General features: G+C 41.7%; 2 protein-coding genes and 1 long non-coding RNA gene across 10 annotated transcripts in view; 2 read left to right on the top strand and 1 right to left on the bottom strand.

The window, feature by feature from the left end:
* The first annotated feature begins 931 nt into the window (after nucleotides 1-931).
* RPE (ribulose-5-phosphate-3-epimerase) lies at nucleotides 932-7,070 on the top strand. 4 transcript variants are annotated; one of them, XM_079983041.1, is made up of 6 exons: nucleotides 941-1,112; nucleotides 3,224-3,303; nucleotides 4,243-4,382; nucleotides 5,658-5,792; nucleotides 5,982-6,068; nucleotides 6,623-7,070. In XM_079983041.1, exons 1-6 carry the CDS (start codon nucleotides 991-993, stop codon nucleotides 6,743-6,745), a joined length of 687 nt encoding a protein of 228 aa, XP_079839167.1. In that variant the 5' UTR covers nucleotides 941-990; the 3' UTR covers nucleotides 6,746-7,070. The 4 variants fall into 4 exon arrangements, with proteins under 4 accessions (XP_079839168.1, XP_079839167.1, XP_079839169.1 ...); XM_079983043.1 differs by having other exon boundaries at nucleotides 981-1,101; XM_079983044.1 differs by lacking the exon at nucleotides 941-1,112 and adding an exon at nucleotides 1,241-1,323.
* Nucleotides 7,071-7,981: 911 nt separating this feature from the next.
* The window catches only part of KANSL1L (KAT8 regulatory NSL complex subunit 1 like), a 46,467-nt gene continuing 26,722 nt past the window's right edge, over nucleotides 7,982-27,726 (bottom strand). For 4 of the 5 annotated variants that reach the window (XM_079977079.1, XM_079977080.1, XM_079977082.1 and 1 more), the window contains exons 7-16: nucleotides 19,769-19,922; nucleotides 19,277-19,375; nucleotides 18,939-19,076; nucleotides 18,322-18,446; nucleotides 16,986-17,110; nucleotides 13,686-13,740; nucleotides 11,885-11,994; nucleotides 10,816-10,984; nucleotides 9,802-10,101; nucleotides 7,982-9,713 (exon numbers count right to left, since the gene is read on the bottom strand). In XM_079977079.1, the coding sequence (XP_079833205.1) occupies nucleotides 9,856-10,101; nucleotides 10,816-10,984; nucleotides 11,885-11,994; nucleotides 13,686-13,740; nucleotides 16,986-17,110; nucleotides 18,322-18,446; nucleotides 18,939-19,076; nucleotides 19,277-19,375; nucleotides 19,769-19,922 (1,221 nt within the window). In that variant the 3' untranslated portion in view covers nucleotides 7,982-9,713; nucleotides 9,802-9,855. The remainder of the gene's footprint in view (nucleotides 9,714-9,801; nucleotides 10,102-10,815; nucleotides 10,985-11,884; nucleotides 11,995-13,685; nucleotides 13,741-16,985; nucleotides 17,111-18,321; nucleotides 18,447-18,938; nucleotides 19,077-19,276; nucleotides 19,376-19,768; nucleotides 19,923-27,726) is intronic. The other variant, XM_079977081.1, reaches the window with a different exon arrangement.
* On the top strand, nucleotides 10,072-13,847 carry LOC307220869. Its single transcript, XR_013841136.1, has 2 exons — nucleotides 10,072-10,129; nucleotides 13,707-13,847. It is a non-coding gene; the product is annotated as an uncharacterized lncRNA (long non-coding RNA).

The raw sequence follows: 27,726 nt of genomic DNA, 5'->3' as shown, positions 1-27,726 counted from the left end.
CATACATACATCACAGAAGGGGTGTAACCTAAAACCCCTCAGATACATCACACCTACAGCACAAAAAAGGTGGTCTAAAACAGAACATTTGAATGTTGTTTTTTCTCCTGTCCTTGTTTATCTCCCGTCTGGCAGGTTACTTGATTGGATTGCCTGGGTACATACCCTTAAGACAGGATTTGTGAAGGAAAAGACAATGGGGAGGCTTTTCCATTTTCCTTTGACCTTGCAGAGAAAACATTGGGGCAGTTTGGGGCAGTTTGGGAATCAAAATGGTTCCAGGTCGGTCTTCCTGTGCTGATCTATCTACGTGCTTGGTTGGTACACTTATGAACATTTATTATATATCGAAGACTTTAAAATTCTTATCACAGCTGCATTACAAAATTAACAAATAATAGTAGGTAAAGCCCCCTGAGCCCAGCTAGGCTGCTCCGCGCACCCGGAGGGAGCGCTAGGGCCCAAACGCGGCGCTCCAGGCAGCGCTCCCTTCCACCACAGCTAATTAGGACCCCCGCCTACCAAACGGAGGCCTTTCGATTGGAAGGGAACGATTGCGCGCTTGCATGCGATTGGCTGGTCGCCCTCCCCCTCCAAGCCAGCCAATAGAATTCCGCCCACCATGAGGCTTCCACGCGCGCAGCTCCTCAGAGGCCAATCCGGAGCACCGGCAACCAGCCCCGCCCCCGAGGTGGACTGATCGATTGCTTGTCCTTAAGAAACATTTAGTCTATTAGCGGGCACGTGGCGCGCGCGGGGCCTTGTGGGATGCGTAGTTCCACCCCGTCCGCAGAGCTGAGGGAAAGATGAGCGGGGGAAAGAATAGCAGAGGCGTGGCTTGTTTCCGAGACGGGCGCGCCGCAAGCGACGCTCACCCAGAAGCCGAGGCGGGGCTCAGGCGCGCGCTTCCGCCCGGCGCCTTCGTTTCCGGCCAGGCCAGGAGGGCGGGCGGAAGCCTCGCCACGAAGCTCTCCCTCCCGTCCCTCCGCCATGGCGTCCGGCTGCCGCGTCGGCCCCTCCATCCTCAACAGCGACCTGGCGGCCCTGGGCGCCGAGTGCGGCCGGATGGTGGACTGCGGAGCGGACTACCTGCACCTGGATGTAATGGACGGGTAACTGCGCCGCGGACCGCGAAGGGGAGGCCGAAAGAGGCTCGGAAGCCCGAGCGGGGGAGCACGGCGGGGGGCGCGCGCAGCGGGGCGTCTCTGGTGACCCCCCCCCCCGCGACAGCCCTGTAGATTTAATATGCGCATTCCAGTCTAGCAAATCTAATATAGTCAATCTGCCTCATAATCTACTCCATTCAATCTAATCCAGATTCAGGTAGGTGGCCGTGTTGGTTAGTCTGATGCAGTCGAAATTAAAAATTAAAAAATAGTCCAATAGCACCTTAGAGACCAACTAAGTTGTTCTGGGCATAAACTTTTGCGTGCATGCACACTTGAGATACGAAAGCTTATACCCAGAACAACTTAGTTGGTCTCTAAAGTGCTGCTGGACTATTTTTTTACTTTTTCCCCAATCTAATCTAATCCAATCCATCCAATCTGATTTTGTTTATCTGGTATTTAGAATCAACCGATTTAATATAATCAGCTAATCATTTTTTTTTAATAATCAACCAACCAATATATTAATCTACCCGGTCTGATCCAATCCATTAATCTGATTATTTTGATCTATCTAAAAAGGTAAAGGGACCCCTGACCATTAGGACCATTAGGGGTTGCGGCGCTCATCTCGCTTTATTGGCCGAGGAAGCTGGCATACAGCTTCCAGGACATGACCTGGCCAGCATGGCAAACCAGAGCAGCGCACGGAAATGCCGTTTACCTTCCCGCCGGAGCGGTATCTATTTATCTACTTGCACTTTGACGTGCTTTCGAACTGCTAGGTTGGCAGGAGCAGGGACCGAACTACAGGAGCTCACCCCTTCGTGGGGATTGGAACTGCCGACCTTCTGATTGGCAAGTCCTAGGCTCTGTGGTTTAACCCACAGTGCCACCCGCGTCCCTTTTATCTACCTGGATCATCTAATCTATTTATCTGTCCATCTAATCTAGCTTTCTGGCCTTATCTATTTAATGTCATTAATCAACCCACCTGTTAATCTACTCTACTCAGTCTAATACAATCTATCTAATAATCTGACATATTTATCTATTAATCCATTCCAATCTATTTATTAATCTGATTTTATCAACCTAATCATTAGTGTTGTCAAATTATCAAATCTCTCTCCCCTAGTGAGCGTTTGTTGGGTTTGGTGAAATGGAGCAAGTCTTGTCTGAAATCTTGTGGCAAGATAGACACAAGCAAGATTTATTGTGCATAGAAAGTAACTCACAGCGCCACCCGCGTCCCTGATTTTACATTAATCCCTGATTAATTTCAATTTGCTGTTTCCATAGAGCTTTTAATAAAGTTCTTTGATTTTCTGTGGAAAAAGTTAATCCACATTAAATGGAAAAATCATATAGGATAGCATTTTGATGAAAATGTTCTGTGAATGCTGCATAAAATCTGCATGCATGCACCAAATAAATAAATTGTTATCTGGAAGCACCACATACATATTTGCTCCTTCCCTTCTTCCTTGCAGGACTGGGAACATTCTTGGTTATATTAGTTAAGTGTAAAAAAAGTGGTGAATTGTGTAGCATCAGAAACAAGGGTGTGGGGAGAAATGTCGACAGTGGGACCTGCTGCCCCGGTGGACCCTGAAGCCCTTGACTCACTTTTCCTCATGGGTGGGGCATCCCTGTGGGGTTGTCTGTGGGAAGTAGACTAGGGCTACAATGTAACCCTCTTCAAATAAGCAGCATCAGGGTGGTGTGTGCGCATGCTAAAAGAAATTGTACTGGCCTGGTTCTGTTCTTTTGTTGTATAAACATGCTTCAGGGTGCAGATAAATATGCAAGCCCTATTGAAGTTTGAGAGGTGTGTTGGTGTGTATGTAGTCTGCAATTCTCTAGACGGTCTGTATAAATCCCTCAAGAATCCTCAAGAAAGAGAGATAGGAAGTTAAATGTATGTAAGCTGCAAGTCACCTGTACTGAATTGTGGGGCGTTTAACATTTCTCGATAGCAGTATAAAATCAAAGCTGAAAGCAATTTCCATTCTAAAATTGACTGACACTTATAGTAGTATAGAACTAAATAGAACTATTTTCTCAAAACCTTAAAATAAATTATCTTTCTTATTTCCCTCCCAATTGGGTAGGCATTTTGTACCAAACATCACTTTTGGCCACCCTGTTGTAGAGAGCCTTCGGAAGCAGCTGGGTCAGCAGCCCTTCTTCGGTAAGCTATTTGTTTTTTAAAAATGTTTGAATGTCTGCCTCAAGATTCTCAGAAGCAAAACTGGAGTTTCATTTTACCTTCTTAGCAGCCAGCATTGGCACTTTATCATGTACTAGAAGGCTTCAGCTAACATGTCTCCCATGAGTTTCATTAAAGGTAAAGGTAACAGGACCCCCAACCATTAGGTCCAGTTGTGGCTGACTCCAGGGTTGCAGCTCATCTCGCTTGATTGGCCGAGGGAGCCGGCGTACAGCTTCCGGGTCATGTGGCTAGCATGACTAAGCCGCTTCTGGCGAACCAGAGCAGCGCACGGAAACGCCGTTTACCTTCCCATCGGAGCGGTACCTGTTTGATAATAATTTTCCTGCTAATGATTCTGTGGTATTTTGAAACAAAAACAGCCAACAAATGTGATGAGATCTGTAGAATCAGTGCACTTTAGTAATTTCTTTTAGCCAGAACATTAAACACTCTGGCATCACACTGTCATATTCTGCAACACACAATAAATATTTTTTAAAGTGCTCTTAGCCTACATATACAGGTAGCAACCATTTTAGGCACGTCCAATTGATGCGCTATCACCGTGTTTTGGATCTGGTGGGGCCCGCTTATATACACTTCACAGACATGCCAGGAACAGAACCCTGCACAGAATGCTCTAAAGAATGCTTGGACTTTTAAACAAATCATTGAGAGCTGGCCACTGAAAAGCCTACATTTTGAGAGGAGGGACCATAGGTGGTTTCTGCTGCTTCCAACTCCAAGAAGTTATAGGAAGTAAGGCATCTCTCTAGGTAGCCATACACTGTGGCTTCCAACAAGATTTGGGTGCAGTAGGTGCACGTGTTTTGCTGTATAAATTATGAGAGCATGCTTGAGGTAGCGATTCAGTAAATGTGCTGTTTTCATGTTTCTGATCTACTTGATTCTTTCTAGATATGCATATGATGGTTGCTAAGCCAGAACAGTGGGTGAAGCCTATGGCTGTAGCAGGTGCCAATCAATATACCTTTCACATAGAAGCTACCAACAATCCAGGGGCACTCATTAAGGACATAAGAGAAAATGGGATGAAGGTGAGAAGTTTGGGTCGCTAAACAGTTTAACAGCTTCTGGGGCTACTTTGTAAGCGTTTCCTTAAACCACTGAAAGATGAAGCACTTTGTCTGAATTACAGCTGTAAACATACTTTACTCTTAAACAAAAAACACCCAACCCCTTTTAGTGTGTTTGTTTGGTTGGTTTTGTTTTTGCAGCACCTTTTTTTAAAAAAATGCCCTCAACAGAGCATGTATCTTCTGCTTATTTGAGGCATTGTTTGGGGCATTTCTTCTAATTTGGAAGGAGACAAAGCTGAGACCATTCATTCATGTATATATGTTGCAGGCAACCACCAGAAGATAGCCAATTCCAATTTTTAAATTGGGAGTGCTTGAGTGCTCCATAGCTGATGCAGAACTAGCTGATCCCAGCCAAGTCTGATTGGAAGGAGGCTTGGCAGAGCAGTGAGCCACACATAGACAGAGTGAAGTCTCTTCCATGGCTATACACCTGGGCTAGTGAGAACATTTAATTATCTGTTTTTCTTCTGGCAGGCTCAGAGTTCATGCAACACGCAGTTTAGGAACTCCTGCCTTAGGTAGTAGACTGCAGCTAATTTCTTAAGGGCATGTGCAATTTGGCAACTGCCTGTGCTTCTAGACAATCTTGACAATCTAATTTAGATTGTACTTGAGTTGAGTGCACTCAAGTATAATCTAAACTATACACCTGGAAAACAGCAAGCACATTTCTCCTCAAATGTCCATACAGTTCAAGAATTTTATAATGCTCTCATCATCTTTGTGTGGTAATGGTGGCACAATTTTAACTGAATTATATATTTGGAAAGAGGCATTGTATATTTGGAAAGAGATCGCAAGATACTATTTAATCACTGGAAATGTAAAATCAATGCTTACATTAGGTTTTGAAGAGCTTAAAAAGTAAAGGGACCCCTGACCATTAGGTCCAGTCGTGACCGACTCTGGGGTTGCGACGCTCATCTCGCTTTATTGGCCGAGGGAGCCGGCGTTTGTCCTCAGACAGCTTCCGGGTCATGTGGCCAGCATGACTAAGCTGCTTCTGGCGAACCAGAGCAGCGCACGGAAACAACTTTTATTCATATGCAGATATGGCAGAAAAATGAACTTATGAAGACAACACTGGGTACTGATCTCCTTTGCCCAGGAGGAAATGTTCACTGTTGAGTTAGTGGGAATCATGTCATAGCTTTCTTTTGTAAGTGTGATTTACTGCTAATCCAAGGTGTAGGTTCAGTTAATATATAATAATCTATTGTGTTTCCATAGGTTGGTTTGGCTATCAAGCCAGGAACTACAGTAGAATATTTAGCACCATGGGCCAATCAGATAGACATGGCCTTAGTTATGACTGTGGAACCTGGATTTGGTGGACAGAAGTTCATGGAAGATATGATGCCAAAGGTAGATTTGGACATTTATTATTTTGAGTACAGCAGCTGTGAATATAGTAGGATTATGGAAAATGTTTTGAATGTTTTCATAGTAGAGTGCTGTTATACTAAGGATTGATGCCTAGTTTTTGCACACATGGAAGGAGACTAGAGATTACAGTTCCTGTGACTTGGTAATAATATTATTTCTGTGAACTAGGTTCATTGGCTGAGAACACAGTTTCCTTCCTTGGATATTGAAGTGGATGGTGGTGTAGGGCCAGATACCATTCATAAATGTGCAGAGGTAAGACTAGCAGCTTTCAGAAACAGAATAGTTGAATATTCTTGCACCTTTGAGAAATTCTGAATGCCCTTTCTCTACTGATGAGCAGCAAGGAGAATATAAAGTTAGAATGGCAGATCTGACAAGTTGCTTTTAATTTCTTATTGGAATGTACTAGGGCTGCTCACAGCCTGTCACCGTGACCCATGGGGGGCATCAGGTTGACATAGGAACCACCCCAATATGGGGCAGGGCTTGTTTCATTAGCATTTTCAAATCCTAATTGAACATATAGCCAGGAGAGGGGTGGGGGAAGACGACCTTTTCCTCCCCGAGACCAGAGGTAGTGCCCCTTGCAGGACTGCTCCCTCTGTTCTACAGCTGTGATGTGGGGGGGGGGGCATCCAGTCCAACTTGTTGCAATCCAAGGTTACCTGAACATGACACATCCCTCCAAATAGGCCGAATTTGTCTTGAGCACAGCCCTACAATGTATTTCCTTTACATCATCTCATGAATATAAACATGCAGTAAGTTCTTCTTTTAAAATATAACTGGCTTTTTCCTCTTTGCAGGCTGGAGCAAATATGATTGTGTCTGGGAGTGCTATAATGAAGAGTGATGATCCCAGAGCAGTGATTAATCTCCTGAGGAACGTATGTTGTGAAACTGCTCAAAAGCGTTCCCTTGACCGATGAAATCAGGTTGCGACTTGGGAGGGCTGCTTTCTTGTATATGTGTGGGTGGGATGTTGTGGAATTTGGTGCTGCTAAAGGAAAACTGCAGGTTTTCCTGTGCTGCAGAGAATATCATCTTGGCAGCATGGAAGTATATTGGTCCAGTGCTATCCTTTGATTTCAGAAAACTTTGTAATATGCGTTACAAAATCAGGGTGCCTCTTGCTTGAATATTGTATGTGTCAGCTTGCAATCTAAGACAAATGTATTTTGTTCTACATTCAACACAGATTTGTTCATTCCCTAATAACTTAAATGTTTTGAAAATAAACACTGATAAACAAGAGTAACTGATCTTGATAACTAGTTTTTGGTCCAGTTCACTTAGTAAGGTAACTGTAAAGGGACCCCTGACCATTAGGTCCAGTCATGACCGACTCTGGGGTTGCGGCGCTCATCTCGCTTTATTGGCCAAGGGAGCAGGCATACAGCCACTTCTGGTGCACGGAAACACCGTTTACCTTCCCACCAGAGCGGTACCTATTTATCTACTTGCACTTTGACGTGCTTTCGAACTGCCAGGTTGGCAGGAGCTGGGACTGGGCAATGGGAGCTCACCCCGTCACTGGGATTCGAACCGCCGACCTTCTGATCGGCAAGTCCTAGGCTCTGTGGTTTAACCCACAGCGCCACCCACGTCCCACTTAAAGCTCTGTAAATTTAAGGATACAAAATGAAGGGGAGATGTAAAAGCAGGAAGTCTACTTGAAAAAATCTATATAGAAAACAAGAACTTGCAAAATACAGGGATTTCTGAATACAAGCATATGAAAAAGTAATCAGTATTGCTCTAAGATCTTGCTCTAACACCTGTTAAACTGAAGGTGCTTTTGTGAAAAAAATATTACAATATAAGAATCTCTAAGAAGGTGACAGGGTCACCAATTACTGACTCCCAAGTTAATCCTCTACAAATCTGAAACACTGAAGGGAGGGTGTAAAATAATACTTTCGGGGACAGGTACAGTAGCTGTATGCAGAGGTAAACAGGTGAATTATGATATGGCATCCAGTAATTTACAATAAATACAGAATGTGCTAGATATACAGCCATTTTGGTTGTGACCAATTGGGTAAATGGAAGTCGCACACAACATCAGACAAACTAATTTGTAAGAAGAGTTCTTTGAGAGCTGTAGTATGTCTTTCAAAATATTATAGCCAGAGAAACTTAGTACAGTAAAGAGTTAAGAGTGGTTGTAGATCAGCTCTCCATTTATTATAGGGCGAAAATGAAGTTGGATTTAAGAGTGAACCAAATAAATTTATTTCATTTAAATACACACCCTTTGCTACGCGTGCTATTTTGGTCACATTTAAGAACAGAGTTCTGGCCAGCTCCTAAGTGCACTATTTTCATGACAGTGTTGCATATAAGGCATTAGAAAAGATTTGGGAGACAGATGCTATGCCCAGGAAGAGTCAACTCTGCTGTTGGCTAGCAGGACAGGTTCAAACACATGGTATACAGATTCTAAGGATACTCTTATCAGGCTGGGACTGGGTGTGTGTGTGTGGTAAGAGTAAAGACAAGCTGGCTAATTTATGGTGTCTATATCCATTATTTCAATTATCTTGCAGTAATCATATTGCTTAAAAAGTTTTGAAGGGCAAACTAAGTAAGAACTGCCACTCTTTAGTCATGGCGCTGCAGTTTCTCTCAAACTGCTACCCAGGCCTGGAAAAAATTCAGAAGAGATAGAAGAGGGAAAGACTAGCCAGCTCATCATCCATTATACAAATATCTGGTGACAAGCAAACAATGTCATGCCATAATCATGATTTGTGATATTACATACAAAATCTGAGCTCCTAAAGGGGTACATGGTTCATCTTTCTGTTCAGCATCTCAATCTATCAACATCACACTGTAGTGTACAGAAAAAAATTTTTAATTTTAAAAACTTGCATTTAAAATAGTTGTGTCAGAGATAAGATTAAAAATTTAATTCATTAGACAAAAAGTATTTTTAAAAGTTAAAAACCAAATTTGCAGTAAGCTACAATCTTAACAGTCTGTAATGTAGAAATGCAACTGAAAATTTTTATAATATCCAGTGTACTTCCAGTCCGGGGTGGGGAGGGGGGACTACAATTGGACATGGCATTGAAGAAAAGCTTGCTTAACAATTGGGCTTTTCTTAAAACCTTCAACAGTTCCTCACAGAAGAGCTATTCGGTTTCACAGCAGCATACAGTCATATTGCATTAACATCACTGAATGTGATGCTTTTCAACACTTAGCATCACGGGAGGATGCAGGTAACATTCCACACACTGCAATCTGGAATTTGAGTATGAAAATAATTTGGTTTTCCCTCAGTAACTAAAACATTGTTATTGCCTTGTTTGTGTTATTGACATTTAATTAAATGTTGTAGTTCTTTAGCTAATGCAAAATATGAAATGGTTACTCAGAAATCTGCTCAGGTGTAATATAATAGTTTTTGTAGGCTAGGCAAAGTGTTTAAAATGTTGTAATAAAAATGCTAAGTAGCTAAAGTATAGTATTTCTAATTCTTAGTCCTTCCCTGGCACTCAAAAATGAAACATATCCATTGTGAAATTCAGAAAATCAATTATTTCAATTGATTTTTCTTCCCACAAAGCTTTTTGTCTTTCTATAGTAAGAATTGAGTAACCATTCATCACATTTACAGTGCTTGATGTATCACTGGGCAAACCAGATTCCTTAAGAGGACAGTAGACTTGTGTGCTCCTGCCACTTACAAAAACAACTTCTTGGGTAGCTTTTTCTGTGTTCATTTGAAATTGTTGCATAGCTATGGGGAAAAAACCTTATTCTGCTGCACAGCAACCATACGTACATTTAAAATAGGTCTTCCTTTCAGATGTGTAGGCAAAGGTGGTTGCAGTTTAAGAGCATTCACTCTTTACATCTCTGGGGCTCTTATCCTGCCTGTCAAAACTATAAAAAAGACAAAATGTGTATTGTAATTTAAAATAATGTGAGTCAAAAGCTGTTAGCACTTTTAGGAGCATTAAAATATTTTTACCTTACACATTCTTTCACTTTGGTTAGCTTTCTTGATGAACCACATTACTTTCTGTCACCTCTGTTTTTTCATGCTGCCAATTCCCAAGTGAGCTTCGTTGTACTCTTCCAGCTCATTGGGAGAGCTTTTCTTTTGTGGCTGGTTAGTTGGTAAACTAAAGGCAGCATGTGAGGTACAGTCAAAGTCACTGGGGATGGCCGCATCTGAATTCTCTTGCTGATCTGTTATCTGATCTTGGCATAGTAAAGCACCTGCTTCTTCAACCTTTAGTGGAAAAGACCGACGTTCCCAAAGAACAGACTGAAAGGAATGAAAGAGGGAGGAAGAGGTGAATTCAACTGAAAATAAGCAGTAGTGTTTTCTTAACATTGTTTATCCTCCACTTTATGAACAGTCTTTGTAATTAACAAAAAAATAATGTTGATGTTCTTCACATATTCTCTCTGTAGTACAAACAACCTTCCTGCCTGCTACCTCCCCAGAACAACATTATCTTGATGAAGGTTATGAAACCAAGATCTAGTGCCTCTCTCTTGAGGCCTTTTGCAATCCAATCCCTGAATTCTCAGAACAAAGCTTACTATGTTTAATGGGACTTACTTAAAGGAAAGTGGATTTGATTTCAGTCATGCAGGGTAATTCTATACATATCTACTCAAAAGTAAGCCCCACTGGGCTAGATTTGTAGTATTACACCCCACAGTGAGTTCAGGACTGAGGTAAGGGATGACCAGGGATTTTCTAGCTCACATTCTTAGTGACTGCTACATAGCACAATTAAAAACAGTATAGTATAGTCAACAAAAAATATTAGCTTTAATTTGTTTTAAAAAAATTAATAAAAAACCAAACCCACCACCACAATGTGGACCTTTAAATTAGTTTTACACTTTTAATACATATAATGCTAAATAATTTAAATCAAAAAGGTTTATAAGATAGCAGGTTTTGGTCCCTTCTGTCAGTGGGACTCAAGTCAATACACCCAGCTATTACTAAATATATATATTTTACCTTTGTTTTTTGGTTTCTTTCTGAAGACTGTGACTCCCTAAGGCAGAGAGAACTGTGGATTTCTGAAGTAGCGTCAGCAGTGTTTTCAGAAAAATCGGATATTAAGTCAGTGTTGCCTTGTTTTTCTTTCAATGCTGGATCTTGTCCGTCAGAACTTCTGCTATATGTTCTATTAATGAGACAAAGCTCCAGTTTTTTCCAAACAGAAACCATCTAATGGAAAATAAGATGCTGTCATATTTTAAGGGGGTAGAATTAAAATTTCTTAATATTTTGAAAGGATAACCCAAAAATTGAATGCAGACAACTGTATACAAGCAATTCCCTATTTATGTGGGTGTTACATTCCAAGGCACCATACATTTACGGTAAGTGAAATCACATATATGGGGAAGACCACTGAAAAAGCCTGCAAACCACCTCTAAACCTCCAGAAACCCTTGAAAAGCCCTTTAAAAAAACAAAACACAATTGCTCCCTCCAAACCTCCTTGCTCAGACTCCCAACTTTCCATGGGCCTGAGGTTGGTGCAAAGGCTCATGGAATTGCACTTGCAACGGCTTGTAGGATTGCTAGGCACTATTTTCGTTTTTGCACTCTTTTGGGGCAATTTTTGCAGGGTTTGCAGCGATGCGTACAATCATGCATGCCTTGAATGTGCATAAATGGAAAGTTGCCTGTATAAGAAATCTTGCATTTAAGAGTAGCAAAGTGTAGGACCCTCCTGTGGTGCTGTCTTACCACATCCTTTTCTATAATCTTTACTGGGACAGGGCATTAAACAGCATTTAATAAACACTTTCCTTAGTTATTCAAAGTTGTGTGTGAAACATGCAATATATTTTAGTGAAATTTTAATATTGCTATTTGAGCAATAATAGTTCCAGAAAAATATCATATCATAAGTTTGGTTTCTTATGGTTAAAGGACCCCTGGACGGTTAAGTCCAGTCAAAGGTGACTATGAACCACGGCACTTATTTCGCTTCAGGCAGAGGGAGCCGGCATTTGTCCAAAGATCATGTGGCCAACATGACTAAACCATTTCTCTTATATAGGTATCAACCTGCCTGTTCCTTCTGGGCCATCGACACTGTTGCCACAGCGACCACCGTGCTCTCTCTTTGTCTTCGTAGTTTGCATGACGCGAAGCATAGGCATCATCTGACAGATCTTCTGCCTAAATATTAAAGTGCCCAGATTATAAACATTGTTTATAAGGGGAAGAGGGGAAATGATGTATCAACTGTTGTGATGCTGGATCTTACCCAGAGTCTTGTGGCACCTTAAAGCCTAGCAAAATTTATTGTAGCATAAGCTTTTGTGGAAAAACCAAAAGGAAATCAAACCAAACAACAAAAACTGCAAAAAAGCAACCTAGATGTATGTCTATAAAACACATTTTATAGCTATACAAATTTAAAACTTGGCACATCTCTAGAACATACATTAATTTTTTGGTAAGAATAAAACACCAATCTTTCAACCGTAAAAAGACACAATTCTTTCACAGGTTATTTTACTATCCTGGGCAGAGTAGAGCGGAAGGCAGGGTATTACTTTAAAATGTTTATACAGTATGTGAAACTGATACTGGTCAATTTCTGGTCAGAACGTGTATTTTAGTGCTACATGAAGCTGTTTATACAGGCAACTCCCAGTTTAGGTACGTTAGATGCGCAATTGCCCCAAACCTGAAGTAGCCCCAATACATCATAAATACGTCGTGAAAAGGGGCAGAGCTGGATGGAGCAGGCTTATTTCATCAGGGGTATGAAATATAGTCGCAGGCTGACATACACATAGGTTGGGGTGCTGTTGGGAGAAATCGGGTCGGGGGGAAACAAAAAGCATAAAGAGCAGTGATAGCTATGTAAAACCAAACTTAAAAGTCAATGATTTAGGTAACCAGAGTTCTTGCCTGTGCCTACTGTAGGGTTGTTCAATGCACTGTGCATAGGACTTGCAGGACCTGCACCTCTCTGGCATCCGTGAATATATCAATCTAGGCTTGTGGTGTCCGTGTGCGGCTCTATTATGATTTATTAAATGTGTATACTCTACTTTTTGCATTGCCAGATTGTGAAATATGGCAGTGTATGTGATATAGCAGCCCTGTCTAAATATATGTCATTCATTAAATTACTATTTTCAGCTGAAGGAGGAACATGATAACCCTGCAGTACAGGCAAGCAAATTTTGAAAAATGGGTGACAGCTTGCTTGATTTTGACTGCCGTATTTTTTTGCTCTATAACATGCACCAGACCACAAGACGCATCTAGTTTTTGGAGGAGGAAAACAAGAAAAAAAATATTCTGAATCTCAGAAGCCAGAACAGCAAGAGGGATTGCTGCGCAGTGAAAGCAGCAATCCTTCTTGCTGTTCTGGCTTCTGGGATAGCTGCGCAGCCTGCATTTGCTCCATAAGACACACACACATTTCCCCTTACTTTTGAGGAGGGAAAAAGTGAGCCTTATAGAGCAAAAAATACGGTAAGTTTCCCCTCTGAAAGACTGAAGCAGGAACATATGTTCAGCAAAGATATTTCAGCCAGAATTTAACAGTAGATGTTGCAAGTGAAAATGGCTTTGGGGTCATTCAAGGTGTACTTCTGAAAAGGCTGATGTAACTTATTTTTGTGAACTTTCAAGCACTAGTTAGCCAATACCTTAAGAAAACATTCATACAATATTTCTGATCTTATTGTTTCCTTTCCTCGCTTGTACAATTCATAAACATGCAAGTGTGTGTCAAGGATACTGTTTATTTTGGGAGGGAAAATAGTTTCCAGCTCTAAGAGATCTACAAAACTACTGGATAAAACAAAAGCAATGTTATAAATTATCAGATGGATGGAAACACAACCAACCTTTTCTTCTTCTTCATGCAGGCTTCCCAAAGGCTCGAGGTTAACAGTTCTCCAGCTGTTGATGAAAAAGATTCCTCAATGCACTATTCATCTCTGTCACATTGTGAAAAATCATTTTGCATAGTAAACACTACAAATACACTAATTCAACAAATGAAATAATTGAATTTCTGTGTATGGTTAGTGCTTGTCTAGTTTAAATCCATTGACTATAAGCTGATATGAACTCACTGGACCCTCTCTAGCCACTATTTTGCTCATCTGCCTCCTCTAAGTACTATAAAGTTGGTGCTTTATGGGCAAAGTAAGCTGCAATTAGTTAACTAAATCTGACAGTAAAAACTGACTGGTGTATACTTGAAAAGCAGAGAAATGCACAAATTTAATCTAGGATTGACATCATGAATGATGATTTTCAACGAATTCTGGACACTGACCAAAGCAACTTAATCTAAACACATTTGAAGAAGCCTCATACGATGCAAAATCAAGACTCTTTGCTTTCTTTTTTTAAAAAAAATAATATTTATTACTTTTAAAACTTACAAAAAAGAAAAAGACAAAAGAAAGAAAAGAACAAAAAAGAGAAAAAGCAATACAATACAATATATAAACTATACAAAACACAACCTTAACACATTAGACTAAACACAATAAACTAAACAAAACAATACAAAAACAATTTAATAGCATACATCATACCTTTTCCATATTCTATCTTTCATTCCCTTGTTTCATCGACCTCCTCTCACCTCCCTTTTTGTATTCCACTTCTATTAGTTGTCTCAGCAATTCTTTTCCCTCTTTCTCTATTTTCTGTCATATAAATGTCTTAACATATTTTTAATCTTATTTTCCATTAAAACTAGTATACTTATTTAAGCTTAACTCCTTAAAACATTTCCACTAAGGCCATAAAATTTTCATTCCAACATTTTTCTATCACTCATTAATTTTACAATATTTCTCCTCTCCCCGGTCTCGGACTCTGCCAGTCACTTCCGTCAACTCCATACAGTCCATCAACCTGGAGATCTTATGTCCGAGGCTATTAACTCTTTTCCACGTCCCTTCTGCAGGTCTTCTTCATATTCTTTGATGCTAAAGAGCAGATCTCGGGGAAACTCCGACCTAACGATGCTTTTATTCCTTCTCGACAGGTCAGCCAAATTTCCGTAGTTAAAGCTAAGATCCATAAAGTATTTCAGGGCATGTTTCAAGATTCCTCCAAATCCAAAGGCCCCCGGAACTCCAATCTCCTCCTGACCCAAGTCCATGTCCCAAAAGTCAGTTAATCCCTGCATGGAGGGATCTTTCCAACTTTCCTTTTCCAGTCCAGGCCGGGCTCTGATCCTCAAAATCTGACTTTTTCTAGTTTCAATCACAAAAGGCCTCAATTTATAATCCTCAATTTGCCTCTGTAAGGCTGAGGCTCCCACTTGTATTACTTTAGGTTCGACAACAACAACTTTCTCCTTCTCCTTTTCCACAATTTGTCCTGCTAAAGTAAATTCCTGTACCAAATCCTGAATAATTTCTGTATTGGTGCTCACTTTTTGTCCCAAATTAATCACTTTTTGTCCCAAGTTATCAATTTTAGTAGTCAAAACATCCGTCTTCTTGTGAAGTTGTTCCAACAAGTAGCTTATCTTACATAATGCAGTCACTAAGGCTTCTCCTGTCGACATTCTTAAATGGTCCAAGGTCAATCCCTGATTCTCACAGTTTTTATCATGCAGCTGGAGATTCCCCAGCTCCTCTTGTAACAGTTTCAAAAGCTCCCTCTAGAGGGAAACAGTCTCCACTTGTATCAATCCTTTCAAGCACAGTTCAAAAAGTAAAGTTAGTTTCAATTTTCAGTTACTTTTCCTCCTTTTTAAACACAGAAGAGGACAATGGAAACAATATATTTCTCTTATTTAACTGTCAACATACGTTCTCTTCACTGTCAATGAACTCTCCCAAAATGTCAATCTACTGGCAGCCCGTTTCCAGGTTCAGAGCAGTGGTAATTTAATTTTTAATCACTCTCTCCTGCAGGCTACACAATCCAAAATTTCCCCCCTCTTCTCCTGCTTCCAAGGGGGGTTTAATGATTTCAATCGGTGGAAGTTTAATCCTTTACATAAGGCTTTCCAAGACCTTAGCTTGCAGCTTCTTTGCTTCAATCTATTTACAAAAGGGGAAGGCGGACTTCCTGTTTGAAACCTTCCCGTTTCAGTACAATTAAGACGTTTGTAAATCCAATTTTCCGTTCTACTCACGGGTAGTTGTTTGAAGTCAAATTGTCCACAGGAAAAAGTCAGCGCTCTCCGGCAACAGCAATGCAGCTTCACTCCGTGAAAAAAGCAATCAATTCGAAGCACCGTGCCACTCACCCCAGGTCGCTCCAGATCCCCAAAACTGGGTTTCCCCGCGAGCAGGGGAGGCGCGCAAAGGGTGCCAGCCGAATCCCACGTTCACAAGCTTCTCCCACCTGTGATTTTAGTGGGTCTCCGCCTCAAGACTCTTTGCTTTCACTGCTTAAAGAGCTTTTGATATCAGTGACGCAATTAATTTATCTGGCTCAGCACAAGACTTTAAAATATTTGTCCACTGTTCTAATGGCAAATAACATGCTTTCATGGGGTGGATAAAGCCTTTTGAACCCTACCTTCCAGTTTTTTAATACTGCTTTTCACACCTGTTTGCAGGCATAATTTCCTACTGATGCTTTGGCATCATTTTTAATGAAACAGAATAAAACAAAAACAGGACAGCTCCTCATTGACTACAGTCCTGTCCAGTCAGGAATCATGACAGTGTTATGGAACTAATCAGGATTTGGCTCTGCTGAAACCAGTTAAGGGCAAGCAAATCCTGGCTGGTTTCACAGAGAAATCCTGAAACAGCTACAAATCTGTTTCCAGCTTGGCAGGGGGCTGGACTCGATGGCCCTTGTGGTCTCTTCCAACTCTATGATTCTATCAGAATGTTTTGATGCATTCTTGAATGTGCATTCCAGAACATAACCCACTGGGAGGAATATATATGCTCAGACATGTATACCAGCGAACACCTGGGCTGTTCTGATGCATTGTGGCAGTTTCATTGCTGCAGAAGAAAGTGGCAAAAGAAAGCTGTCCTTTGCACTTTTGAGTTACCTCCTCCCCACATCATCAAAATATGTATTTTTCTAGAGATAAGAAATATTTGCAATTTGGCCTCCTAGTCTGGCTCAAATGTACTTTTAAGGTTGAGTATGGCCCTAGCAAAATATAGCTTCACACTGTCTTATGAATGGACACAAATTAACTGTACCTTGGAGTGAGAATTTCTTTATACTGCAGTTTCTCCAGCTTGGACGGTGCCACGAGTGACATAGGTATAACAATATTATCTATATCATAGGAGCTCTCACTTCTCAGTCTACGTCTTGAATTGAGCTGTGCAAAAATCATAACATTATACATTGGATGTCATTAAATGGACACTCAAAGTCAAAAGTAAACTTAAGTGCACAGAACTTGCTAGAAAACCATCTTTAATACTCAAAGCTGATCAGAAATTTTTGAAACTATATCCCAACAGAAAAATGTCAGTACTATAAACAAGCTCTGGTTTAAAACTAATATATAATCATTAATTCATGAAAATACAAACGGATATACTAAATTATCAAAGCCAGAGGTAAAATGTTTTTTATTGGCTTTGTTGTAAATCCATCGAGTGCCCTCCTGTGTGAGGAGTCTTAACTGCCATCAAGTCTGCTATTCAAGAGAAAAACTGTGTACCAGAGCTGCCATTTCCTCCTTACCTAGACATCACCACCAGCTTTGCTCCTACATCTGGTCTAGTGGAAAGAGTGATTCATGGGAAGGATGGACAAGGACAAGACAGCCTGAAATGTCACTGATGTCAGCTGTAACTTTAAGAATTAGTGCTGGAACTTGCTTCTTCCTCCTAGTCCTTTCCTCTTCTATCAAGTCTTTTTAGCTTGTGAGCCTGAGGGCAATGGCTGTCTTAGAGCTTGTTTTGTTAAGCCGCTCAGAGGTTTTTTTTACTAAAGGGCAAGGTATCCTATAAACGAACAAGGGTCCTAACTCCTTTTTAAAGCACAACTTTTATCCCTTATATTGTCCCTAATATCTCCAGTTATGGTACAGAGTGTCTCTGGAATATGTTCCTTTGCTACATTCCTCAGGAGACATGCTCCTACTGCTGACTGCATAGCCAGTGCAGTGCAGGAAGCAAAAGGATGGTGCTGAGACAGCAACAACCCTCAACTTGGCACCCTTTAGTTGTTATCCATCGGACTTCGCCAACATGGCCTTCTCATGTATCATGTATCATAGCATTCATGTGAACAGGGACCATGCTGGAGCTGGAGCTGCTTGGGGGCACATCTGTATTGTTCTCCAGCTGCCAGGATTTGCATACTGATTTAGCTGTTGAGAGAGTAATTTATACTATGCAACACATCTGAAGCAGATCAGCCCCTCTAAACCAGACTCACCCTACCTGACTCCTGAGACCCAGCCAGTATGGTCAATGGCCAGGATGATGGGAGCTCCAATTAAAAAAAAATATGGATGGCACCAGGTGGGAGAAGGTTGGTCTAGACTGCTAATCTTCCAGTACAATAATTTTAGCATACCTGTGTTGATATACTATGACTTGATCTAGACATCATGTCTCCATTGGCTGCTCCTGTAAAAGGACTCTGGGATTCTGGTTCTGCGTGCTGAAAGGAAAATGCTTCACATCTCTTACTACTTTCTCCTGCCACACAAAAGAAGGAAAAGGGGAAGAGTCCTTATCTTTCAGAAAATGAAGTTGTATGTAATGAACGATATTTCTGAACAACTACTACAATTACGACTTAGCTGCTCCACATGATGTTATAATAAACGTAAATGGAACATAGCAAGAGGTGACAATGAAACTGTTAAGAGAGTCTTATCTGTATAAATGCAAACATATGCTCACCTATTGCTATATTCAAAGGAAGCTGATAAAAAGTTATTCTCCACAGTACCACATGGTTTCTACAGCTGGAATGCAATCCTCAAGAGTTTGACAAAACATCCATTTGAGGCTGTAATCCTATACACACTTCCCTCTGAGCAAGTCCGAGTGAACTTAATGGGACTTACTTCTGAATTGAGATGTACAGGATTGCACTGCAAACAGTTACTTTCTTCTTGTGGACAGAAGTGGACAGTATGCTGGGGACGTCATTTACCTGACCTCCTGATAGCTTAGGCAACTTACCAATCACTGTCTCACTTAAATGCCTTTTCTTTCTTCCCTCTAGCAGCTGTTCAGATGCTTCTGACACAGTCTGATGTTTGAAACTGGATTCAAATCCACAGATCCACTGTTGTGGAGGACCTTTATAATGAAAATATTCTACAACAAAATAAACACTGTCTTACTATTGTTTCTTCTCAGTTTAAAGAAAGGCAATTTTTTCTATTTGCACTTTAAATTACAATGTAAAAATTCATCCCCATCAGTTAAAAAAAAAAAGTACAGTGGAGAAAAATCAACAAAACAATGTCAAATAATAAATTTTGAAACAAAAAAAGTCAAAATTATGTACTGCATACCATTAGATGGAGACATTTTTAACTCTAAACCAAGGGCAGATTCACCTTTGACCTCATAATTCTTGAGCAGTGTCTTAAAGTGTACATGAAGAGAAGTGTCTGAAAAATAGAGATTCAATCTATGTAAAGAAATATAAATCATCTAATTGCAATCTACTATCCCCAAAATCTATTCACTTACATGTGCATTGCATGCCTATTTTCAAAGGCTAATTCATGAAGTCTGGCCTACGCTCCACTATGTAAGTGCCAGTAGTTTTGTGGAGAAAATGCTAAGTGGAGTGTACCAAACCATGAAGCTCCCCTAGTGACAGTTACTGTTTCTCTTAATCTTAACTGCCTCACAGAGTACTTACAAGAAAAAATGGGGGCAGGGGGGGTCTCTGACTCTGCCTTGAGCTCCTTGGAGGAATGCAGAAAATACAGCATAATAAAAAAATAGTCAATAAAAGGGATGTTCTGCTGTACATATGATAGCAAGAAACCACTTACCAGAAGGAAATGATAAGACGGGATGGAATGAGGTGTCCAATTCTAAAATGAGTTGTTTTTGTGTCCTGGGCTTGGTGCTCAATTCATATGTACTCCACATGGAGGCTGGAACCACCTCTTCTGTATTAAACAAGGCATCTCTCAGTTGCACAGCCTGTAAGGTGGCACACAGATTTAAAACTTTTTAAAGCTTGTTCACATTCTAAAGCAAACCGTGTCAACAGATTGAAGTTCAAGCTGGACAAGACAGCAGGACTACTGCTCCAGAGATAGGTATTCTTCAGCCAGTTTATCCCTGACTTTACTAAATTAAATCCGTAATATTTTTCTTAACTTCCGTTCTCTGTTTACCCCAAAAATCCAATGAAAGCAATTATCTCCTCCTACTGTTGCTCCCCCATGATGACTAATAATGACTGGTAGTTTTATCCTCCATGAATTTCTTAACTCCTTTTAAAGTCACCTAACACCAACCTGCAGGCAAATATATTGGGCATGCTCCAATTTATTCTACTTGTCATATAGAATGACAAGTAGTGTCAAATTTTGAAGTTATATTTCACAAAGCCACAACCCACATCCCTAAATACTATGTGTGAGCTTGCACACTTACCAAAGAGCAGCACAATACCAAATTTATTAGGATCAGCATAACAGCTCAAGAAACTTTTAAATAAAGGAGAACATAAGAACAATCAATATGTAAAGCTAGACAAAACATCGGGAATTGGCTGAATATGCATCAAATTACACACTTTTTGGCAAGTCCAACAGTTATCGCATATGCTTCTATGCCTCTAACTCTATTTGAAATTCTAATTATGAATACTAATGCAAAATCTGAACATGTATTATCAATAATTACAAAATAGTACATGACATACAATTGGGCCAAACAAATTTAATAAAACATACTTGGGAATCAGATTTAGAAACCATAATTTGAAGGGGAAGATTGGCAAAGCTTGTGGGCTAAAAAAATCAGTATCCACATGTGTAAAAGAAAACACTCTCAGTATCTTACATAGACCCCTCTGAGGTGCAACTACATCAATAAAACCATTTCTCCTCTCTGTTGGAGAAAGTGTAAGGAGAACAACTATTCATACGTGGTAGGCATGTAAAAAACTGCAACTATTTGGAACAATTCTGTTAATGAGATAGGCTACAAACCAAAATGTTATTTGCGCCACAACCTTGGTTCTGCTATTAAGTTTTAAAGATGATACTGTTATCATCCTTAAATAAAGAACTAATCACCTTCCTTTTGATAGCTACTAGACAACCTATTGCTCAAAACTGAAAGTCCCTAGAACATTTGGAATTATCACAGTGGAAATAGAAAGCATGGACACTGGCAGTCTCTAAAAAATTAACAAAGGAAGTCAAGGCATTAGTCAGAAAAGGAGAAGATACTAACTTTATAGTGATATGGCACCCTTTTTCGCAGATTATCACTCATGTTATTTTGAAAAATCAATAAAAGAATTTTAAAAGAGGTGGTTAAGAAAGTTAAATACTTGGGGATTAATATGACAGCTAAAAATGTAAATTTGTTTAAGGACAACTATGAGAAATGTTGGATAGAAGTGAAAAAAGATTTGGAAATTTGGACAAATTTGAGGCTTTCCTTGTTGGGGCGAATTGCAGCTATAAAGATGAATGTATTGCATAGAATGTTATTTCTATTCCAAACATTGCAAATAACTGATAAGATGGAATGTTTCAAGAAGTGGCAGAAAGATATTTCTAAATTTGTTTGGCAGGGCAAAAAGCCCAGAATAAAATTTAAGATTCTAACAGACGCAAAGGAAAGGGGGGGATTTGCCCTGCCAGACTTTAAATTATATTATGAAGCAGCAGCTTTCTGCTGGTTGAAAGAATGGCTACTTCTGGAGAATACAAATATCTTGGATTTAGAAGGTTTTAATAACGCTTTTGGGTGGCATGCATATTTGTGGTATGACAAGGTGAAAGTCCATAAAGCTTTTAAAAACCATGTTCTTAGGAAAGCATTATATAATGTTTGGGTCAGTACAAAGATTTGTTGGAAAATAAAACTCCAAGGTGGCCGTCTCCAATGGAGGCAAAGGCAGTAAAAAAACTTAATATGGAATCCAAATGGCCGAAATATGGGGAGATTTTGGAACGAGAAGGGGATAAATGGAAACTGCAGAGTTATGAGAAACTGAAAGATAAAGTGTGAGACTGGCTCCATTACTATCAGATAATGGAGGTTTATAAGTTACATAGGAAAATCGGTTTTCAGGTGGAAAAATCAAAACTGGAGACAGAACTGTTAGAACCCAATGCTAAAATATTATCAAGAATGTATAACTTGCTGTTGAAATGGAATACCCAGGATGAAACGGTTAAATCAGCTATGGTCAAGTGGGCTCAAGATTTAGGTCATAACATTATGTTTGCTGACTGGGAACAGTTGTGGACCACCGGTATGAAATTTACGGCATGTAATGCCTTAAGAGAGAATATTATGGAAATGATTTATAGGTGGTACATGACCCCAGTCAAGCTTGCAAAAATTTACCACTTGTCTGATAATAAATGTTGGAAATGTAAAGAAACTGAAGGTACATTCTTTCACCTTTGGTGGACGTGCCCTAGGATTAAGGCTTTCTGGGAGATGATCTATAATGAAATGAAAAAGGTATTTAAGTTTACCTTTTTGAAGAAACCAGAGGCCTTTCTCCTGGGCATGGTCGGCCAATTGGTGCCAAAGAAGGACAGAACATTCTTTATGTACACCACAACAGCAGCAAGAATACTCATCGCAAAGTATTGGAAGACAGAAGATCTACCCACCGTTGAAGAATGGCAGATGAAAGTCATAGACTATATGGGACTGGCAGAAATGACTGGCAGAATCCGAGACCAGGGAAAAGAGACGGCGGAAGAAGAATGAAAGAAATTTAAGGACTACCTTAATAAAAATTGTAAAATTACTGAATGAAAGAACGAAGTGGATTTGGAAATTAAGGGGTTTTCAGCTGTAATGATTAGGTATTAAGAAAAGGAAGAGTAAAAAAGTTAATAGAGATAAGGGGAAGGATTTGCTGAATTGAACTAATTAGAGATTGGAATACAGGAAGGGGAGGTACGAGGAGGTCGGGAAAGTAAGGCTTATGAACATAAGGGACTGGAATTATACTTGTTATTGTATGTGGTTTGTATGTTTTGTATGTATTTTTTCTTTTTATTTTTCCTCTGTTTTTTTTTATTTTAGATAATTTTTTGAAAATTTCAATAATTTTTTTTTTAAAAAAAAGAATTTTAAAAGAGGATAAGCACGATAGTTTCCTGGATGCAAGGTTCACTGAACTCAGTGGTGCTTGCTTCTGACTGCAATGAAAGATCTTCAGCCAGCTGAAATTGCAACCTTTAGCTTTTAAATAGAAATGCAAACAATATTGAAAAGGGATCCTTTGGAGTACAAGGGAGATGGAACATGCAAAAATGCCTCTCTCTCCTGTCCTGCTAGTAAACAGCCAGCATTGGATACCACTCTGCTTTATTTTAAACAGGTGAAAATTACTCCCCCCCCCCTTTTAGGTGAAGACAAAGTTTTACTGGGACATAACATTTTTAGCTTCAATCACTGGCTCTGACCTTTTTCTTTTCTTTCCTTTTTACTGAGAAAACTATTCTTATGAATATCATATTGCTAGGGAAATAAAAACCTGATTAATGAAATATTACTGTAGGAGGAATATACATATTTTTGTGAAGGTTTCCATTCCTCTTGCTTTACACGTGATATGCTATATTTTGTTTTAAAAGTTTTAAGATTTTAAGTTTTAAGATTATTTGCAAAAACAGCAGCAAAGCAGAATTTTCCAAATTAAATATTTATTTCAGTTCAGGTACTTGGCAGCTGTTTATGCTAGGTCGAATCTTAATTTAACACAGATCAGCTTAAGGCACTTCTGAGCCTATGAAGAGGAAAACTAAGCTAGCTTGGAACAGCAAAAATCTTTTTTTAAAAAAAGAAAGAGAGAAGATACAGCTTTTCAATTTCCTTTAAACTTGAGCACTGCCAGCTGTGTAAGGTTTTGTGATTAAATAAATAGTCCAAAAATAAACAGCAGATTTAGATGGCAACATACTTCCTCAGAGGTAAGTGTTTGGGGGAGGGGATCTTTATGCTCTCATCACCGTTACCAGACTCTGAAACTAGAACAGATACATTAATTTGATATGAGAGATTTTGAACTATTATTAGTTTTAGGCCTCTGACTCCTAAGAAACTCATATATGAAATGTTTTATTTGTTTTATTGTACAAACAAAATGCATTTTGTATGAAGATTCTGTCATGTCTCTAAGAGCTTGGATGGCTTAAACAGTTACCGTATTTTTCGCCCAATAGGACGCACTTTTTCCCCTCCAAAAATGAAGGGGAAATGTGTGTGCGTCCTATGGGGCGAATGCAGGCTTTCGCTGAAGCCTGGAGAGCGAGAGGCGTCGGTGCGCACGTCTCTTGCTCTCCAGGCTCCAGGAAGCTATCCGCAAGCCTTACACGCCCGGGGGGGAGTTCCCCTGGGCGCGCAAGGCTTGCGGGCGGCAGCCTGCAGCGCGGAGCACGGGGGGGCCCTCCAGAGGACGCCCCGTGCTCCGCGCAGGTGTCCGCAAGTCTTGCGGGCGGCAGCTGGCAGCGCGGAGCACGGGGCGTCCTTCGGAGGACGCCCCGTGCTCCGCGCTGGTGTTGGCAAGCCTTGCGCACCCGGGGGATTTCCCCCCGGGAGCGCAAGGCTTGCGGGCGGCAGCCGGCAGCGCGGAGCACGGGGCACCCTCCGGAGGACGCCCTGTGCTCATGTTGACAAGCCTTGCGCACCCGGGGATCTCCCCCCGGGAGCGCAAGGCTTGCGGGCGGCAGCCAGCAGCACGGAGCACGGAGCGCCCTTCGGAGGACACCCCGTGCTGCACGCTGGTGTTGGCAAGCCTTGCGCACCCGGGGGATTTCCCCCCGGGCGCGCATGGCTTGCGGGCGGCAGCCTGCAGCGCGGAGCACGGGGCGCCCTTTGGAGGATGCCCCATGCTTCGCGCAGGTGTCGGCAAGCCTTGCGCACCGGGGGGGCGCGTGGGGCGCCCTGAAACAGAGGGCTCCCCATGCTGTGGACAGTAGCCTGCCGCCCGACGCGCGGGGCGCCCTGAAGCAGAGCGCCCCTCGCGCCAGGCAGACATCGGCCAGCCCCACAAGCTCGGGGGACAGTGGGGAGGCGCAGCACCGCCCTCCCACTGTTCCCCGACCTGGTTTTGGGGGGAAAATAAAGGAAACATTTTTTTCCTTTATTTCCCCCCCAAAAAAGTAGGTGCGTCCTATGGGACGGAGCGTCCTATGGGACGAAAAATACGGTACATTTAAATACATACAAATACATCTATTTATACGTAAATGTGTGTTTAACACACACACACACACACACACACACACACAAAACAAACACATAACTCAGTCTTCAATAAACTCCCAAATTACTAAGACCTTTGGCTATGACTCGGAAAACAGCTAGCAATTACAAGTTTTTGATGGCAGCAAGAGTAGCTCTCTGTAACTTAGATCATGTGCTCCCACACTTCTGAAGCCCAAATGCAACTGAGAGCTGTTTTGGAATTTTCCTTCTCTGTGTCTTACAACAGCTCTTGGAGACATCCAACTTAAGCTTGTCATTGCTTCCATAGCAAACAATTTAGTATTCAATACAGGGTTTACTTGCATGCCAAGTCCTGCTTTTCAAAGCATTCATTATACAGCACTATGATTTAGCAAAGTATGATAGTTTTCAATTGCCGTTTTTGTCCAGCCATATGTATTAGGTGCAAAGAGCGGACTACAATACTGCTGCTTCATTTCTGAATTCTGAAGTTTGCTGTAACAAGGCAGCATGTTGCAGTATTGTTGTTGTTTAGTCGTTTAGTCATGTCCGACTCTTCGTGACCCCATGGACCAGAGCATGCCAGGCCCTCCTGTCTTCCACATGTTGCAGTATAGTATTGTACTAATGATGCTGACAGTGTAGTAAAATCAGATTGCATTTCCTTGTTGGTTGGGGGGCGTGGACTGTAATTTAATGTTAGCCTCACTTGGCCTCAGTAGAAGCTAAGTGAAGACACTGTTTTTATCTGAGGAGGCGTATCATTTCTGCTCGCAAAAACCTTTCTTGGTTAAGTGACTTCAGCCTAGCTGACCTCTTAAACCCATTTCAGTGCTCAGTCATATTGTTTGAATGCATCAAATAACACAGCTCAGTTACACTGCTTTCTTTCCTTATATACTTCCACATTAACTCTCAAGTGTTAAGCCATTTGTAAAAAATATTTACCTAAATAACTAGTATGAAGCAGAATGCGGCCTGTTAACACAGCCCAGCCCACTGGTCAAGTCAAAGTGACCTCACTGCCATACATGGTAGGCTGTCATCCAGAAAATTGGGTGTCAAGGAACTGCCATCGGAACCAAGGGTGGCGCTGAGGCTCCCTAATGATGATGCTGGAGAGGGAACCAGCAAAGGGAGAGAGGACGCTTCCGCTGGGGAAGGAGATAGAGGTGACACCAGGGAGAAAGGGGAGTCCGAGGGAGCTGCGGAGAGAAGGCTCCAGGACTCTTCCAGTGAAACCAGCGGGGAGAGCACAGGACCTCCTCTGGGGACGCCCACTCTGCACAGACAGCTTTCGCGCAGAGAAGGGAGACGACGATTGGGTGTGAAAGAAATCTTATGTTGGAAGAAATTCAGGAAACGCCCACTGACGGATTCTTCCAGTGATTGAGACAGTCATGGTGTACTGACTGTCCAGCCTGGGGGGGAAAGTTTTGTCCAAACTACTCAGCCTTGAGCAGTTTGCGCTTTATGCACAAGCAACCCCATACCCCATTACAGCAATCCGTCAGTCCTTGACGTTGTTTGTGCGGAGGGAACATCATGAGTCTGACAGGAGGAGCAGGCGCCGGAGAGGGAGCCAGGGGAGGACCAACTCTGGAGGAGAGAAACAGAGATTTGGAGCAACAGCTGGCTTTACTAGCGGTGCGGCTAGATGAAAGGCGGACTCATGATGCTCAGGGGAAACCCACCCCCATTGGAAGGAAGGTACCGGGACTGGTGCATAAGTTTGGGGGCGACCCGAGGGACTATAATGGTTTTAAGATGGAGGTGCAGTATGCGCTGGAACTGCAGTATGATGATTTTGTGGACGATGGTGCAAGAGTTGCCTTCGTGATTGGGCATCTTGAAGGCGGCGCCAGGGATTGGGTTAGACCCTTGATGGCATCGGACAATGCTGCATTAAAAGACCTGAAGAAGTTTTTTAGCGCCATGGATCACATGTTTTCGAGTCAGCTGGAGCAGAGCTTGGGGCGCAGAGAGCTGATGGCTTGCAAGCAAGGGAGCCAATCAGTTAGAGAGTACTGGTCGCGGTTTTCTATGCTAATCCACAAACTTGGGTAGGAAGTGAGTTGGGAACCTATTCAGATGCTGTTTGACGAAGGCTTAGCCTCCTGGGTTAAGGACGAACTTTCCCGCTCGCCCCGCCCACAACCAATGGATCAGCTGACCAAAATGGCGCTGACGATTGGAATACGACACGAAGCACGGGCTTTGGAGAGGCGGGAAGGGAAAGCAGAGCGTTGGCATGACAACCGGATTCCTGAAATGCCGGGGCAACCTTCCCAGCCAGAGGAGCCAATGGAAATCGGAGGCGCGCAGGGTTTCAAACTCCGGCGAGGTGCGCAAAAAGGAGGGGAAAGCGACCAGAAAGTGTTTCCTTTGCTAACAGCCGGGACATTTCGCCAGGGTGTGCCCGCAGAGAAAGGCTTGGCAACGGATGGTGGGGGCCGCAGGCAGTGAGGAGGAGGGGCATTCACAGCAGGGAAACGAGAGCGCTTGGCTGCCGATCAAGGGGCACAGCAGCCAGGCAAACAACCAGTAAGAGTGCCCAAACCAGACC

The sequence above is a fragment of the Podarcis cretensis genome (genome assembly GCF_951804945.1).
Source record: "Podarcis cretensis genome assembly, chromosome: 1".
Taxonomy (NCBI): Eukaryota; Metazoa; Chordata; class Lepidosauria; order Squamata; family Lacertidae; genus Podarcis; species Podarcis cretensis.
Note: the sequence above shows the minus strand (reverse complement) of the source record. Positions and strands in the feature narration are given on the sequence as shown.

What these genes read in the sequence shown, in the direction of transcription:
- RPE (XM_079983041.1), top strand. Translation starts at nt 991, where the DNA reads ATGGCGTCCGGCTGCCGCGTCGGCCCCTCCATCCTCAACAGCGACCTG. An exon ending in CACCTGGATGTAATGGACGG is followed by an intron (nt 1,113 to 3,223) that starts GTAACTGCGCCG and finishes CCAATTGGGTAG; the next exon opens with GCATTTTGTACCAAACATCA. An exon ending in GGGTCAGCAGCCCTTCTTCG is followed by an intron (nt 3,304 to 4,242) that starts GTAAGCTATTTG and finishes GATTCTTTCTAG; the next exon opens with ATATGCATATGATGGTTGCT.